General features: G+C 34.8%; 1 protein-coding gene across 1 annotated transcript in view; it reads left to right on the top strand.

Moving 5' to 3' along the window:
- Positions 1-37: 37 nt before the first annotated feature.
- The window catches only part of LOC121380486 (ADP-ribosylation factor-like protein 5B), a 33,073-nt gene continuing 13,290 nt past the window's right edge, over positions 38-19,820 (top strand). The window contains exons 1-2 of the mRNA XM_041509308.1: positions 38-300; positions 17,608-17,668. Coding sequence (XP_041365242.1) covers positions 252-300; positions 17,608-17,668 — 110 coding nt within the window. The 5' untranslated portion in view covers positions 38-251. The remainder of the gene's footprint in view (positions 301-17,607; positions 17,669-19,820) is intronic.

Genomic DNA, 19,820 nt, shown 5'->3' with positions numbered 1-19,820 from the left:
ATGGCGAATGACTTCATTTCCGGTATATCGTGTCAGAAGGAAAGAAAAGTCAACTCGCTTTCTTCAGGCTGTTTGTTATTTATATGAGTTTAGCAGTTAGTTTACTTTTAGTGTATATATGTTAACTGTGATCATGACAAAATGGTTAACAGATACGTTATGAGGAATACGGACTAGATTAATCTATTCTTTGAGTGATGCAGTATTCATCCGTTTGTTGAGACGTTGACATTTTCTCCCTCCGGATTTTCATGATGGGTCTCTTGTTTTCAAGATTATGGAGTTTATTTACAAATGAAGGTACAGTGTGTAGTATGAATTAACGTATTCTATTTAAGCAAATGTTTATAGTGTTACTGGCTAGGTAATATAATTAAATATTGAACACCATTTGCGAATTTTAGGAACATTTGGCGAATTTTATTTTGATTTGGCGAACAAATTTCATGTACCAAATGGGTTTTTTGTGGAAAATAACAGTGATTTAGCATTTTAAAGATGATTTGGCGAAATGTTTTGCTCATCCAGAGCTAGCCCTGGAACGCATACAGTGCTGTCCGGTGTATTGGCGCACCTAAGCATTCAATTTCAAGGACTATTTTCTATGTGAACACTGTGAAATACTTAATAAAATGTGTCTCTCACCAATGAAGCAGTGCATAATTTGAAATACACAAATTGTTTTATGTCTGTAGTAAATAAACATTTTAAAATGGTGCATAAATATAGGCACCCCCTTGTATCCAAAATGATTTGCATGTCCGGTGATTCGGTGCAGTAAGTGTGGATCGTTGACCCTGCTATTTATAAACCACCCATGACCTCACTTTTAGCCCATAAACGCTACACTGTTGTACCAGAATTATTTTAGTACTTTTTTGTTTTGTCTTGTTAAAAATATTACTATGAAAATGAACGATCACACATGACCCATCTCATGATCAATTTCGGACTCGTTTTCTTGAGTGGCACAATACTGCAGATGCATATATATGTTGATTGTCATGCATGGCTATTAGCCTATTTAAGATGCCTACATGGATTTTATTTTTCTTGGGTAGATTGTGCACACACACGTGGATCTTATTTCGCTTTTATTTTTTATAACAATGTCATAATTGTGAATTGGAATGACTATCAATTAAGGTGTAAAAGTATCGTTTTGTTTGCATTTGTCTGTGTTTTACTTTTCAGTTTAAATAAAAATAACCGAACAAAAATAATTACTGTTTACTATAATTTTAAAAATGTGGGAAAGGTGTTTTTAGACTGGTTTTAACATTCTTAATATCAATAAGGCTGACCTAGTTCGCGTTTATAGACATGAAAACAGGTGAATGATTTATTTTGAAATTGATATAATTATTGATAATTAAAAAAAAAGAAAGTTATTGCACCCGTAACAATAAATATGTTGATACTTGATTAACCATTGAAAAAGGAATTGAACTTTAATCCGTTAAAAAACCCCGACAACATGACAACTTCCTAAGCATACTTAAGCAAAATACCAAGTTTGCCGAATCACCGGACACGGTTGTACCAGATCATAAGGTCAGGACAAGTTTTACACCTTAATTGACAGCCATTCCAGTTCACAACTGTCACATTGTTACGATTTTTTTTTAAATAAAAGCGAAATAAGATCCACATGTGTGCACAATCTACCTGAAAAACAGATCCATGTACAGGCATCTTAGCCATGCATGACAACGAACATGTATGCATCTGCAGTACTGTGCTACTCAAGAAAACGATTCCGAAACTGATCACAAGATGGGTCACGTGTGATCGTTCATTTTCATAGTAATATTTTTTGACAAAACAAAACAAAAAAGTACTACAATAATCCTGGGACAATAGTGTAGCGTTTATGGACTACAAAGTGAGGTTGTAGGCAGTTTATAAATAGCGGGGTCACCGATCTACTGCGCCAAATCACCGGACATGCAAATCGTTTTGGATACAATTAGGGGGTGTCCACATTTATGGACAATTTTAAAATGTTTATTTACTACAGACATAAAACAATTTGTAGTGTATCTCAGATTATGCACTGTTTCATTGGTGAGAGACACATTTCATTAAGTATTTCGCAGTGTTCACATAGAAAATGGTCTTTGAATGCAGGTGGGCCGATACACCGGACAGCACTGTATATATAAAAATACATTAGCCTGCAGACATTATCACTAGCCTGAGATTCTTTACCTCAATTTTTTGAGAAAAAAAATTCCACATCTATATAAAACAAACTATTTGCTGCAGTGCTCAAACTTAACGATGGCAATTGCCACTGGTGAGATATAAACTGCCATTAGTCGGGGGCGTCACCGATGGCACTTTTGCAGGGTTTGTACGAGTCATGGAATTTGTAAATGTCATTTTCCAGGCCTGGAAAGTCATGGAATTTTGATATTGGTCATGGTAAATCATGGAAAATGAAAATCTATCTAAATACATTTTTTACTACATATATTTTATAACTAATCATTATTTGTAAAGATTAAGTAGTAAAAAAATATTTATAAGTATTTAGATAAACGATCTATACGATATTAGGTGACTAATGGAAATACCCCAAGCTTTAATCATTTTCGTAGTTCAAAGGATCAGCATAACTTTTATATGTTCTGCATCATATTGAAAAAAGCAAAGTAGCAACATTATTTACTTTACTGAAGTCACTTGATGCATGTAAAATATAAATGTATATTTTAATAATAGCCTGCCAGCAAAACTTGCAAGTTGATTATTAACCTTGACCGTAAATATGAACTGCATTTAAATTAAAATGCCAAGAACAATTTCCTTCTTTATTTTTAAAAAATGTTTTGGGTTTTTTGGTGAGAAAACAGAATGTGTATAATAATCTTTATTATTAGTATCTAAAATATCAGATGGTATAGGCCAAAATAGTACAAAAAAGGTTCTGTTTGTAATTGAGTTAAAATTAATTCTATACTTTTTTCTTTCTGTTTTTTATTGTCCCCAGAGCAATATGGCCATGCCACGGTTTGGGTGCCTTGAGATTATGACTGTACAATGTCAAAATATCATCACATATACATTATATGGAAAGAGAAATAATAATATCTTGATTGAATATTGTTGAATATCTATAATATGGGAAGTTAAATGCTTCGAGTTCAACATAAAAATGAGGAAAAGAAGAAGGAAAGAATGCAAAAGGAGTAAGGATTAAAAGGAAAGAGGAATGGACGAATCTAGATAAAAGGAATCTAATTTGTACTGTGTCTGTATTTCCAAGCAAGCTGTGTTTGTGTGTGTGTGTATATATATATATATATATATATCACTTATTGATATTTATTATAAATACTTTAATTAAAAAGGTCAAGCCAGGGGGTCCATTGTTCAATAAATAATTCATAATTACAATTATTAAAAAGAATATATTTTTCTGTATCAAATTTTGTTTGTAATATGTCTTTAACGCTGTTAAAATGTAACTTTTTTTTCTGTACTTTCATACTATAAATATAATATTTGACGTTGATTGTTAACCAATTTACAAAATAACTGTTTTTGTTATTAATCATACCAAATAAAACAATATCTTTGCTGAAATTAATGTCAATTCCTGTTTTAGATAGTATCCATGCTTTTACATTTCCCCATATATTACGAACCTTATCACATTTGAAAATGTTGCAAGGTTTCTGGATAATTATTACAAAAGTTGCAAATATTAGAATTTATATAATGAATCATGTGTAAAAATTTATTAGTTGCCAGCATTGTATTTAAAATTCTATGTTGAAACCAGGATACAGTCATATTTTTTACGTTATGAAAAGGTATAACATACATGTAATACATTTCCCATTCCTGTAGATCACATACAAACTCTTCATTGGCATACTTTATTTGTGCTTTTGGAGTTACTGTTTGGGTGTTTAGTATATTGTACATATATTTGCAGCCACGTTTATCTTTTAACAAAATATTTAGCTTAAAAGGGAAAATGGATGTTTTAACATTATAAAGGTGTCTTCGGTTAGGTTATATATATATATATATATTTATTAATGAAGCATATTGTAAAAAGTTTGTAGTTATAACAGTGTTTGAGATTAAAAATTTTGGCCAGTATCCCAGTTGGATACTAACATTTCAAAATCTGGTATCCCACCTGAGAATTTAGTATTATATGGCATCCCGGTGGGATACTGGGTTCTTGAAGTCTGGTATGCAAAATTAAATTCTGGTATTCCCGGGATATTGGGATACCGTTAATCTCGAACACTGTATAACTCAGAAGGTTCATATTACTATTTTTACTGAATAAAAATGGATACATTTGATGTTTAAATAATGCATATATATAATGTATATATCAATAAATTAATACGTTTTGTAATTTTAAGTTTTTTTTTATTCCATCTGTGGTTTCGAGAGAATGTTGCCAATAAATCCCAGTAAAAACAATCTGAAAGTCATTTTTTTTTTTTTTTCTCCATTCTGCCATTTTCAAAAAGAAGATTGCCTGTAAACCAACAAATCAAATTGGATTACACACAAATCTTATATACATTTAGATTTTGTCGAGGATTGTAAAAATAAAAATCTTTCAAAGGTCATGGAAAATGCCTTTAAACAGTCACGAAAAGTCATGGAATTTGGTTATTGATAAGGTGTATGAACCCTGTTTTGTGCCGTCAGATGAAAATTACTGCCATCAGTAAAGTTCCTCACCGATGGCAAAATGTATAAACTTGTATGAACATTATCTGCTAGTATTTAACATGGGCATTTGGGTCCTGGTTGTAGTTAATGGTTGTTTAGTTAGTACCACTTTATGGAATGAGTCATGCGCTTACCATGTATTGTTGTTTAATATTCATTCTCACTGCTGTTTGCCGGCCGCCTCCTTTCTTGTTATGTCACTCCCCCGCCCCCATTTCAAGTTTGGCCGCCCACTTTATTTGTTTACACTCCTTTATTTATTTATTTTGCATCCGCCTATAACATTTACAGCACCCAGCTCCATTTTTTCAAAATGAAGACCTTTTTCACACTGAAAAACATCGATCAGTCTGCACACTGAACATCAAGGAAAACAAGCCACTGTGTGTACGGAAACACAAAATGACGAAAAACTTCAGTATCTTACGACAGTTACCGTAATGTAATTTAACAGTATTTTTAACAACCTTATTTGTGTCCCATATCAGTATCCATTTCTATGCTTGAAACAACTAATGAGCAATGAATTTATTTTTTTCATTTCGGCAATCTTCACCTGATTTATTTGGCGCCAAACGGTCATTCTGTCTTTTGTGTCCATGCGTGACTGACTCTTGTCTGATATTTTGTTCTCAGTTATTACTGGTGTTTTTTACTTACTGAAATTTGTTTATTCAGCAATTACTAATAAAACATTAAACACTTAATTTTGTTAGGTATATCACCGCTGATAAAAACAACGGAAGTGGTAGTGTTCATCATTAAAATAATTTATCTTTGGTGCCAAATAATATGTACACCACCTTTACAAAAACGAAACTACTTTTATTAGCTTGCAATATGATATCAATGGAATCATTTTGGGGGGGGGGGGGGGGGGGGGCTTGCTGATTTTTTTTTAAGGGTGGGGGTACTGGTCGCACAACCACCCCCTTTAATTTTTACTCAGTGAGAACAAATTTCATGTGATATTCACAGAAAACATGGTCAACTTAGTCTCCACTTAGCAAGATGATTGGGTCGGTGTGGTTTGCGAACAAGCTTTATTCTGTCAAGCCAGTCTTGGGAGAGTGGCAGTCATCCTACAGGCGGTGCAGGAAGGATGAAGTAGTCTTGTGCCGCATAGTCCATGCATATTTGACGCATTCATTTATTTAAAAAAAGGGCCCTCCTCTTCTGTGAGTGTACACTGACTGTGCCACATTTTGGTGGAGTGTAATCATCTGAAGCCAACGAGAAGTGATATATTGGGCAACAGAAATATTTTTGAATCTTATAAATTCCACCCAAAATTAATTTGAAAGTTTTTAAAACATTTTGATTTTTATACAAAGTTTTAAATTATACTTACTTGATATTTGTATTGTATTATAATTTTCCCTACAGCTCTTTACACTGTGATTTTACATACATATATAAATGTTATTTCCATATACTTACCTTTTCTGACACCCAATAGCCGATGTGTATTTTTGCGCTGGGGTGTCGTTAAACATTAATTCATTTTTCTCAGAAATACCAGGTTCCATTAAATGTGAGCTTATGCATCTACTCCAATTATATTTACTTGTTTTAAGTGTTTTTATCATCAAAATAAGTGCATAAAATCCTAATTAAATGAACAGTTGTTGTGCAAAAAAGAAGTTCTCATATAATATACTTTATAACCAATGACAAAACTGTCAACAACATTGTTTACCATGATGTTGCTAAGGCTGGTGATTTTTATTTTACTTTACAATACATGTACAAACTAAAAAGATGAAGTATAAGTATAACTTTTTCGTTGGCTGCAGCATCACTTTTGCATATAGTTTAGCTCAACATTGATTGTACACATTTCTCATAAATTACATGTCCTGCATCAGTAAAGCTTCATTCATAGTTCTATCTATGAATGTTCACGTCAATGCATGTCAAAATTAGTTTTTTAACTTTATTATTTTAAAATTTTAATTTAATTTTTTGAAGTTTAATTATTATTATTTTTATGTTTTAAAATTTGTTTTAACATGCATTGAGATAGATATCTACAGATGCACTATCAATGACACTGAATAAGTTTATGGTAGGCCAGATATTTAATTCTGTAGAATTCTTGTTTGCAATTTACCATATATTTTAGAATTAATATATTATTATATTTTGCCTTTTGTTTGTATTTTTATGATCATCTGATTTAATTGGAATTCAAAATATGAACCCCAGTCAGCACAGAAATTATAGTTTTCGGACAGTTTCTTCTTTCTGTTCTTCATTATCTGATATACCGGCCTCGGTGGCATCGTGGTAGGCCATCGGTCTACAGGCTGGTAGGTACTGGGTTCGGATCCCAATCGAGGCATGGGATTTTTAATCCAGATACCGACTCCAAACCCTGAGTGAGTGTTCCGCAAGGCTCAATGGGTAGGTGTAAACCACTTGCACCGACCAGTGATCCATAACTGGTTCAACAAAGGCCATGGTTTGTGCTATTCTGCCTGTGGGAAGCGCAAATAAAAGATCCCTTGCTGCTAATCGGAAGAGTAGCCCATGTAGTGGCGACAGCGGGTTTCCTCTCAAAATCTGTGTAGTCCTTAACCATATGTCTGACGCCATATAACCGTAAATAAAATGTGTTGAGTGCGTCGTTAAATAAAACATTTCTTTCTTTCTTTTCATTATCTGATAGGTCAAACTATCAACAATGTATATTAATATAAACTGTTGATGGTTGACAATAGCAAAAATCTCAACGACGCAATTGATTTGAATTCCCCCAACCCAAGTTTTATCTTCCACATGTATCTTTATCAATTACATCCTTCACTGGAGAAATATTGGTTTATATATTTCCAATTCATGTTTGGATACCTGTATCTGCCAAGGAAAAAACTTAAGATTTTAGAAGCACATTGTATTAGAACAATTCTTTGACACAATATTTATTGTATGTATACACCAGTTTGGTTTCACAAAATGGAACATTTCGTATAAATACAATATTCTTTAAATTGGTGGATTATCAATAATTTATTGTTTGGTCAAACATAGAAGCATAGAATTAATTGATAATTGTATTTTTGTATCTACTTAAATCCATGTTAAATATTCAAAAATGCTCCCCCGAATGTCCAGCTTCTCCGTTTCCGATTCTTGATGGTGACGGCAAAAATTGACACGTGCTTGGGGTGTCGTTAAACATTAATTAATTCCATTTATAACAAATTCTTGTTTATTGAAGTTTATTGACATAAATTGAAGAAATATGACTACATGTACATATAGAAAAATATATATTTGCTGCAAAGGTCAGTTTTAAACAATTGTTGTCGATAGACTAAAAATTGACATTGGTGGGCCCTTTTACCCACAGTATTTGTTTCTAAAAATTGCCGTGGGTGATAAATTCTTACGTTCAAGCCCTGTATTTATCAGTATGGTTTTAAAACAAAAAAGTAGTGAAAATAACCCCCCAAAAATGTAGTTCTAAACAAACTCACTCAGAATACCTTGGCCGAAGTGTGAGTACGAATCAAATGGCTGAGTTGTTTCAAATGTGTCAATATTGGAAGTCCTTTGGTAATGTCAGATAATACGATAAGAACGGCCAACATTATGGTACTTGTGTTTGTTTGTAATCTGGATTAACTTTAACAAACAATTTATCTTAATTCTCATTTTGATATAAAGAGGACATTTTCAGGTTGCAGTGTTAAAGTTCAGGCTATATTCAGCTACCGAAACCGATGACTTTCTAATGTTTATGGCTGATGCAACAGTTTGTGACGCTTATGTGGGAAATTTTACTACATAACAGTGCTCATTTGAATGGTAGAAATAGTAATAAAAAGCTATCTATTTGCATAATAACTGCCTCTTTATAAACATTGATATAAGTTAAAACTGAGTTGTGTGTGCCCATTTAAACTAATCTTCTATGACAAGTACAATGCTTAAAAAAAAAAGGGCTACTCAAATATTGCACGGGCAAGTCAAAGTTCTGACATGACTCGCCCGTGTGGCAAGTAAAAATCAATCCCATGTGCATACCCTGAACTATTGGCAAACCCCGAAAATATCCAAGGATTCCCGAATGTATTACTTACGAGCAAACTGATCAAAGCAAAGCACTTTTTATCCCTTTTTTCATGAAAAGTACTTTTTTTTAAAATCCGGATTTGTAACAAATAAAATTTATTATTAATTAATACATAGTAATTAAAAAGCAGAGAGAAAAATAATTGAAATAATATTAATTTGTATGCATTAAATTAATTAAAACTGTTTTATTACATAAAACCGTGTAACTTTTTTATGAGTAACAGATAAACAAAAAACAAAACCATGTTTGTACTTGTATTTTTGCATAACAATGACATGAGAAGTTTTTCCAAGGTTGCAGTACACATGAACCAACATGAGATACAGTCGACTCGAATCCACTAAATCAGTTTGTAGCATAAATCGGTTATTTGCACATTATTCTGCTGCATAGAACCCTTTAGCATTAAACCTGTAGTCCATCCCACAGGGAATGCATAAGTTATTTATTTCTGAGCTGATTGTTTTCTTTATTGCACACAAAAATAGTATTTTTTTGTTATTTCCAAAACACTTAAAAATTACTTTTCTTACGTCAAACCAAACTGAAATATAATTTTTGTGGAATGATGGAACAGACTATAGATAAATATTATATCCAGGTCTTTAGATTGCATCAAAAAGAGTTTTGTTTTGTTTAACGGCACAACTAGAGCACATTGATCAGCTATTGGATGTCAAAATTTTTATAATTCTGACATACTGGTTTAGAAAGGAAACCTGCTACTTTTATGTCCCATCCCACAGACAGGATAGCACATACCACAGCCTTTGATGTACCAGTCATTTTGCAGAAATATAGATTGCATCAAAGTCGAACTGATAAAACGGTGTGCCTAAAATACATATTGCAAAGTCATACATGTAAAGACATTGCAGCTGCAATATTTTCCACAAAACAGCATACAATAAAAAGAAACAGGGATGCGCATAAAAAGCATCATCACTTGATGCTCTGGATATGATATTTGGCCATGTAGATGCATTAGAAAAGTTTGTGGGTAAAATTATATACCCAAAATATCAACTCTGTTATTGTGTACAAAAGCACATGTTATCGTTATGGAATTGCAAAACTCCCTAAAATACTAGTGTTTGCTTAAAACTGCAAAATATAAGTAAACCACTCAAATACATGCGGTCGGTTTAGGATCGATCCCCGTCGTTGGGCCCACTGGGCTATTTCTTGTTCCAGTCAGTGCTCCACAACTGGTGTAACAAGGCTGTGGTATGTACTATCCTGTCTGTGGGGTGGTGCATATAAAAGATCCCTTGCTGCTAATCGAAAAGAGTAGCCCATGAAGTGGCGACAGTGGGTTTCCTCTCTTATTTGTGTGGTCCTCAACCATATGTCTGACGCCATATAACTGTAAATAACATGTGTTGAGTGTGTTGTTAATAAAACATTTCCTTTTATTGTCTTTACTGTTGTATTTTACAAAAAGGACTCAAAATTTGATTAGTTTAAAAGTTATCCACAAGATGACACTGCCACATCTAGGTCAAGCAAATGGCACAAATATCATGTCATGCATCTTCAGTATACCGTTATACTTTTTGTCTTTACCGTTATCGATGTTAAATAATGAAAAAGACAGATTTAACACTTTTTCACAATCATCCAGTCTATCATTATATCTTACATATGTCTAATAGTAACAATCCTAATTAATAAATTAATGGTAAAGACAATAGTTTACTATTATGCTTTACGATTAAGGGTAAAAACAGAAGCAAAAAATTTTTTATTTATATACATTTAAAAAAATTATACATGTTCAGTTTTGCTACTTGAAATTATGCACCACTGAACATATATCTGCTTTAGATTTTACTATTAAAAACAAACATATGTATATATATATTTTTTAATTCTTTACTGTTAATTGCCCTTTTTGTGAAAATAGCGTATGTAATCATACAAATCAAATACTTTTTCTTTTCCTTTCTGTTTTTTTTAATATTAATGAATTAGTTTTTTAAGATTTTATTATTGTTATTATTAATATAATTAAACATCTAGCTTTATTTTTGGCTTGTGAATTTATGCTGAATATTACTTTACCTATCTTTCATGTATTTGTGTGTATGATCACCTTTATAGATCTCTGTATTAATTTGTAATATACATGTATGTCAGTCATGAATAATCTGGTTATAGCTTGGTTTTATTTCCTGCTTGAGGCTATGACTTGACAATAATGTGTAAATCCAGGTAAACCTAATGACTGACAGCACCATGTCCAGACTATCGCAGGCATGCTCGATGGGGTTGAGATCAGGACTTTTAGTGGACCAGTCATCAATGAAATCAATGTTATTTGTCCTAAGAAAATTTACAGTGTCTCTAGCTGTATGAGAGGTGGCATTATCATGCTGAAAAATCGAGATGTTGGCGAGAATGTCTGGTTATAGCTTGGAGAATAATCTGGTTATAGCTTGGTTTTATTTCCTGTGATCACAGTCTGTCTGATAGTAATCAAACTGCACAGCTTGAGGCTATGACTTGACAATAATGTGTAAATCCAGGTAAACCTAATGACTGACAGCACCATGCCACAGGAAAGATACATGTACCTGTATTTGCATACAAGATGGAATTAATGTTTAACAACACCCCAGCACAAACAATATATCCATACCTGATGCATAGTTGGTCTAGGATCAAACCCTATCAGTGGGTCCATTGGTCTATTTGTCATTCATATATATATATGGTACATATAAAAGATACTAAATGTTACTAAATGTCATTCATATATATATATATGGTACATATAAAAGATACTTTGTTACTAAATGTCATTCATATATATATACTGAACAAAATAAGAAACTTCCGCTAACTTTGCTTGAACATAACTTGATGAAAACAAACCGGGGGAATAATTGTTATATATGCGTTTAAAGAGTGTTCCATGATGCATCGTTTGATGCAAAAATCATGGCCATAGGTTAACAGAAACTGGGAGAAATTTTGACAAGTGTGGTAGGGGTTAAAAATAAAAACACCCACTTAATAACTGGTATGACTACCTCTTGAATTGACTACTGCAGTGCATCGCATGCGCATAGAATTGACTAAAGTGTTGATTTCTGCCTGTGGAATATTGTTCCATTCCTGAATGAGCGCTTGACGAAGTTCGTTGACGTTAGCAGGTGGGTTGGGACGACGCCTCAATCGTCTGTCCAGACTATCGCAGGCATGCTCGATGGGGTTGAGATCAGGACTTTTAGTGGGCCAGTCATCAATGAAATCAATGTTATTTGTCCTAAGAAAATTTACAGTGTCTCTAGCTGTATGAGAGGTGGCATTATCATGCTGAAAAATCGAGATGTTGGCGAGAATGTCATCGTGGTAATGTTGAGCATTTAAATTGCCATCAATGATGACTAGTGGTGAACGATAACCATGGGCAATGGCTGGCGAGAACATGACAGAACCCCCACCCCTGAAACGATCTCGTTCAAAAACACAACAGTCAGCATAGCGTTCATTTCTCCAACGGTAGACGCCATCACCATGTTGTAAAGAAAATCGGGATTCATCCGAAAAAAGAACGGTATTCCAGCCGTATCCAATGAGTGTGTACACGTGCCCAATTAAGATGATTTAGACGATGACGTTGCGTTAAATGCATCCGACATAAGGACGTTGTGCATGTAAACCGTTCTCCCGCAGACGATTACGAACAGTTTGCCCACTGATTCGGTTATTATGAAGCCCAGGTGTGTTAGCAGCAGTAGCAGTGGCAGTTTGGAATCGATTGTGCAAATGCGTGTTCATGATATAGCGGTCTTGACCACGTGTTGTAACACGCAGACGTCCACGAGGTGGCAAGTCGTTGGTGCTTCCTGTCGTTCGAAATCTTACGCGAAGATTTTGTATCGCTCGACTAGAACTCCCAACATGCCTTGCAACGTCTTCTGTCGACATGCCAGCATTAAGCATGCCAATCGCCCGTTCGCGTAAATTATTGGGTATTCTTGGCATACTAAAAATGCTACAATGTAAAAAACTTTAATTGTTTTACAAATTTTGAAGCGTTTTCGTTCACTTGACAACAATGTTAGTAAGACAAGTAAAAAAAAATTGACCGAATACTACACGGGACATGTCGAACCATGCATGCATGTGCAAATTGAATTTCACGTTGTCGATGATTAACTGCAAAAATAATCGATAAAATTCATGAATCCTGATAATACAGCTCAAGGCTAATACTACCTATATAATTTCATTACACAATGAATTCTTTAACACAACAAATACTATATGTACAAATCGGAAGTTTCTTTTTTTGTTCAGTATATATATGGTACATATAAAAGATACTTTGTTACTAAATGTCATTCATATATATATATGGTACATATAAAAGATACTTTGTTACTAAATGTCATTCATATATATATATATATATATATATATATATATATATATATATATATATATATATATATATATATATATATATATATATGGTACATATAAAAGATACTTTGTTACTAAATGTCATTCATATATATATATATGGTACATATAAAAGATACTTTGTTACTAAATGGAAAAATGTAGCGGGTTTTCTCTCAGACAAACATTTGACATCCAATAGCCGATTCATAATTAATAAATAAATGCGTTCTAGATAGTCACTAGAGTCTAGTGATGTTGTTAAACAAGGTAAACTTTCTTTTTAAAGAATATATCAGCTATTGGTTCCCAAGATTATGTATTCTTTGTGCTGGGATCATTAAACATTCATTTTATCTTGATATTAAATGCCCTTACTTATGGTTCATATAAATTTCATATCTGTTAGACATAAAAAGGTATGGAAAAACATTTTCTGATGACTGTAAACAGTGTAAATCATTAGTTATTAATTTATTTTATTTTTACCATTTCAAAACACATGTAGTGTTAATATATAAAATGGAAACCTAATTACCTTTTTGGGGGTGAGATTTGGCTCAGTCAGTTGAGGTGCTTGCATTGCAGGATTGAACCACCTTGGTTGAACCATTTAATTGTTTATGTTTTTTCTCATTCCAGCCAGTGCACCATAGCTGGTTAACGGTCATGGTATGTGCTTTCCTGTCTGTGGGAAAGTGCATATAAAAAGATCCCTTGCTACTAATGAAAAACTGTAGCAGGTTTCCTCTCTAAGACTGTCAAAATTACCAAATGTTTCACATCCAATAGCCAATGAATAATAAATCAATGTGCTCTAGTGGTGTCATTAAACAAAACAAACTTTATTAGTTTTATAATGCAATTAATGGCATTCCTGATGTGATGATTATCATTATGAAATCCATAAATTATGTTATGAACATTTTTACCTGTGTGTATATATATATATATATATATATATATATCGATATATATAGATAGATATATATATATGTATATATACAGTCAAACCTGTATATAACGGCCACTCAAGGGACATGACAAAAGTGGCCGTTCTTGACAGGTTACCCTTATATACAGGTTCAAAATTAAAACCCATATATTAAAACACATCACAACTGTCGCATTTTTAAACTATTCCCACACTAGCTTGTTTATGTCATCATTGCCTGTTGCTTTCTTCTGCCTTTTTCTTTCGGCTGAAACATTATTGTCAAAATCGGCCAGAGCACCAGCTTTCCTTTTTAAAATAGAATTAATCCAAGAACGTCCTACACCAATGATCAGTGATCTTTCACGCACTTAAATTGCCTTTCTCAGATTTGTTAATAACGTCGATTCTCTGTTCTAACATTAAAGCAGTACGATTTTTCGGTGGCATTTTGCATGCAAACGTATTCGTTGAATCGTTCATACATTTCGCAAACATTGACACTGACTTGCAGAAGATATTTGGTTTAATTGAAGGTTATTACCCATGTGGCATGTTTAACTCATGTGTTTGTTTCATATCACCGTTAATCCTTCAGTGGAGTATAACCGTTGATTACAGATGAATAAGATCATGAGTCATTAAATAATCCTAACACGGTGCGTCTTTAATGACCGCCGCCTTCAGCAGTTCATGTTTATTTACCAATCATGTCTGGCTAGAAACAATCAGACAATTAACATAAGGGTGTACACTACCAAATCAAATCCCATAGACGACAATAGTAACATATACGGCTAAAACTCCTACCTGCAACGTATCAACCGACATAAACGCCACGGATATAAATACTACCACCCCTTACACTTAAAGTGAATCAGAAAAAAATGGGGGTCAAGCTGCTCGTTTCTGAGATAACGGGTAGCGTCTATGACTACCCTAGTTTCGCACAAAATTTGAGTACTTTTTTTTACAGGTACCCCATACATGTTTCAAGCACAAGGCTACTTGACACATTGGTACTAGATGAAATAAAATTGCACATTTTTTTTACCCAGATGAAACTATTATTTTTTACAACCAACACACTCACATTTATAACCAATCACAGGACTTGTGGTGTTCACTTCTCTATCAAAAGTTCGGTGCACCTCGAACTTTGACCCAGCCGGAAGTTATTTGGTATTGTACTACCATAACACCTCATTTGTTTTGTTTCTCGAGACTCAATAGAGTGACCATACATACAGATGACATTATGTACAGCCAATGGGAAGTCGTCTACTGTTCAGTGAGGATGCTGACAACCAATCGAATTACACCACCAGTAACTGCGTGTCACAGAAGTTATTGAGTGCCTGTTTGTTTTTCAGTTACAATCAGAGAATTACAGTGGAACTTTACTTTGACGGAAAATAAACCCAGAGCTACAGACATGGCCATATAAACATATTTAATTTATAATTTTTAAGATGATTGAAAAAGTAAAGACATAACCAGGGACAAAAAATAAACCAAAAAACTTCTTCACGACAATCATCTTGTGACCGTTATAGCAGGTTCAACCTGTGATTTTGGGTGAAAATTAGTGACCGCTGGCCATTATGGACAGCTGACCATTATGTACAGATCAAATAAAGAAGGAAATGCATTGGGGGGGGGATTTATAGTGGCCGTTATAGGCAGGTGACCATTATGTACAGGTGACCGTTAGACCAGGTTCGACTGTATATATACATATACAGTAGAATCTCATTGGCTCGAATGCCCAACGGTCGAACCTACCGGTATTCTCGAACCAAGAACAATGTCCAGATTTTTTTCTCTATTAAACCCTTATATTTTGGTGCTGATTGGTCGAATACTTCTGGGGTCGAATAGAAGCTTTCTCTCGAACCAGTTTATTGGTCCGAACTGTAAAATTAAACATATTTAGCTTGAACGACTAAGTCTATCCGTGAAATACAAAAACATATTTATGTACAAATTTTTCATCGACCCTTTTACGTCAGTCACAAAGTAAGTTATTATAAATTAGGAAGTGGAACGAATTAATCCTAGATCATATGCCGGCTTTTCATGTTGCTTATTTAGCACCTATCGGTAATTATCTTTCTAGTACAGACAATTGTACTACGATAATCGTTAGCTGAATGAACCTGGCATGTAACACCAATCAACTGATCAGCCTAGGCAGGCCTCGCCAGTTTACTTTAATCATTTTAATCAATAAAGTCAATAAAGAAATTGAAAATAATCGTCACTCTACGCATGAGCATTGGCATATTATGTTTTTAACTTGAAATACAGGAGAGATCAATGTAATGTAATGATTGCAACAATAACAGGTAAAGGGCCTCCACCTGTGCTTCATGCACTTTCATTTTTTCTCAACGTTCTCAATATGTCGCACAAGATTCTACAACAGCATAATAGAGAACGATTTTTTAAATTAATAAATATTTATAAATACAAACTACCAGTGTGTTTGTTATTTGTTTATTTAACGGTGATAAATAATAGTTATAAATATGTATCTCATCCGACATTTGACGGTGACTTTGTTACTCATGAGTCAATAGGACCATCTCGCCCAAGCCAGTTTTACTGAAATATGCCAGGTGTTCCGATTGGTTTTTGTGTTACAGAAGCACCCGATAACGGCCAAATGCATGGTTCGAACTACCCAATGGGTCGAATAGACTTTGATGCACCGACAGTGTTCGAGCCAATGAGATTCTACTGTATATATATATATGTATACATGTACACTGACTGGCAAATATTAATTCTTTCACAACTTGCAGGAGTTGAATTTTAATTTTTGGCAGGCATACATGTAGCATTTGTTGTCTTCAGTTAAATAACAAAAATAAGATGAAGCGGTTGCAAGCTTGTTTGGTTACTAAAAATCAAGATAAAGGTTTTATAAATTGTTTTGCTATTTATTTATTTGTTCACAGTATGTACAACATGGGATATATAGCAAGGGCATAGTGTCAAACCAGGTAGGGCATAATTTTTTTCTAAATTTAATTTGAGCTTGCCTGAAATACATGTATGTACCAGAAAAGTATGCCACCTACTTTTTTCAAACTTCCTACTTTAGGAGATATTGGACACACTGATTGTTATAGAACATAGATCCCCATTCATGGGCCCATTAGGCTATTTCTCATTCCAGCCAGTGCACCACAACTGACATATCAAAGGCTATGTGCTATCATGTCTGTGGGATGGTGCAGATCCCTTTCTACTAATGGAAACACTATATGTCAGAATTACCAAATGTTTGACATCCAGTAGCTGATGATTAGTAAATCAGTGTGCTCTAGTGGTTTTGTTAAACAAAACAAACTTTGCAATGTTAAATTGTAAACAGAAGACTTGAATATGAGCAACTTGTCAGAAATATTCTGGTTTCAAATGACTAAACTTGATTGCTTTTCTACTCTCTTTTTTTCAGAACACAAAGTGATTATAGTTGGACTGGATAATGCAGGGAAGACCACAATTCTATATCAGTTGTAAGTACGTTTATATGTAGGTCTGCTATCTTGCAGAACATTATTATTTAGACATTACAATGAGTAATCAACAACCAGGCAGTAAGTTAGCTGCCAAGGAGTTTACAGTAGTGGGAAGTCGAAGTCGCTGTCATATTTTGGATCTAATACTATATTCCATTTCAAATACAAAATTACGCAAATGACAATTTACCAACATGTTGAAATTATATCAAATAGCAAAAAAATTATGATACATTAATTATTATTTACTTAATACTATCATATTTTTAATGGCAATATTCAGTTTCCCTTAAATTTCATTACTGCAGGCATAGTTTGACAAATCCGCCATCCCGACGCCTGGGGCTAGTGCTTTTTAACACAGGGCTAGTAACAAATGCAAAACCAGTAGCCCGACGGGCTAGAGGCTTTAAAAAAAAATGCCGCTAGCTCACAATGTTTTTCCTCCACTGACATACGTTTGATAAATGTTATTCTGACACTGGTCATCACATAATGTCAACAAATCAATAAGTATATATTAATATTCAGATTTCTACAAAATGCAGTAACAAGAAGTTTCTACATCGTCAATTACAACAATACACACGATACAGACTTTGTTTTCTTTTCGTTTCATGGACAGGAATCGTCCTTAATAAAACACGTGTTTTAATTGGTTGTACAAGTTACATGGTAGTAAAATCTCGCTCATGTCAACAAAGTAACAAAGGTGTGAATTAACAGGCTGAGTATAACTGAAATAAAAACCCAGTCATGTTTAGAATTACTGTGTTTGTCTTATTTATTTATTAGTCTTATTCAACTTACTGTACTAGCAGCACAACTCAGCTATTCAACCTGAGTCATCTCCTCCACTGAAGAATTGTCTTCCCTTGCCGGATGTATATCCATATCCGCGCATGGGCAGACCATCATTCCCAATTCTACAGTCCTCCATTGTGGATGTACTTTTAACGAGCTCTGCAAACTTTGTTTTGGGGTGTTTTTTTTGTACCACATAAAACGTTTTATTAAAGTGTAATTTTGTTTATTTCTTTTCCATAGCCCTTACCAAGACATATGTTGTTTTGGGGATAAATGGGGTTACTGGTATGCTTTTTATTTCGGAATGTCTGATATGGCCTCATCGGGCTCAACCGTAAGGTTGACCGTATGTACCGAAGCCAATTGTGGTAAGCGACTTCCACGGTTCGACTCGCACATTTTGTGTCGAGCGAGGAGAGAAGAGCGAGGAGGCAACCTCGGGGGTTGTCCTCCATTCAGAGGTGCTTCCGGCTTCCGAGAACTCCGGGGGCACTGTTTGTGCAAGGAGGGGTGGTAGCCATAAGAATGCCTCCTCTTCACACCACCATTCGGATGGCGTTGCTAGTGGTTCTGTGACGCCGGTTGGCGCCACTGGTTCACTAAAGTTCTCTGTTTAGGCTGAAGCAGAGAATCGGTTACTTGTCGGGGAGGCTGCTCCGACGGCAGAGGTAGCGTCAACACGGGTTATGCGCAAGGAGGCTGTGGTGGCTTCTGCCGCTGCGGTTCCACCTCTTTTCCATCCTGTGGATGGAAGTCGGCTGGAGCAGCTCCAGCTTGGTGAGTCGGGTGGCTCGAGAGCGCCGTCCCTCCCATCTGTTTCGGACAGGGGTGTTCAGTTGGCGATGGCTTGCACCATGTCAGTCTCGGTTGGTTCATTTTTTTTTGCGAAATCCGACGTTCCGCCCATTGCAGGGTGAAGCCGGGGGGATGCTGTCAGGGACAGTGGATCCTCACATTGCACACTGGGTGCAGGACTCGTTGAGTCCTCCCTACGTGTATGTTTACCCGGAGGGGCCAGTTCCTCCGGCTCTGGAGGTTGTGCCATTGGCTACGCTGGGTGTGCGGGAGTCGGCGACCTTTTTAGGCGCTGCTTTGCCTACCTCGTATGACCGATGTAGAGGTTCACGGCATTACCCTTCAGTTGAACGGCTCAACTGCGATGTTAAGAACATTTTAATTGTGTGGTTAGGTGACAGTGACTCAACAGATTGACCAACTGGACTTGGCTTTGTACAGTTTCAGAAAAACAACCATTACCATTCTGGAATAAAACAATCCCCATTCAAGGCCCTTTTCGGGTGTGATGCATGAGTTGGACTACATTCAACATCCCTTCCAAATG

This window comes from Gigantopelta aegis, chromosome 9, assembly GCF_016097555.1.
Source record: "Gigantopelta aegis isolate Gae_Host chromosome 9, Gae_host_genome, whole genome shotgun sequence".
Lineage (NCBI taxonomy): Eukaryota > Metazoa > Mollusca > Gastropoda > Neomphalida > Peltospiridae > Gigantopelta > Gigantopelta aegis.
This window is presented reverse-complemented; position numbering and strand designations above follow the sequence as displayed.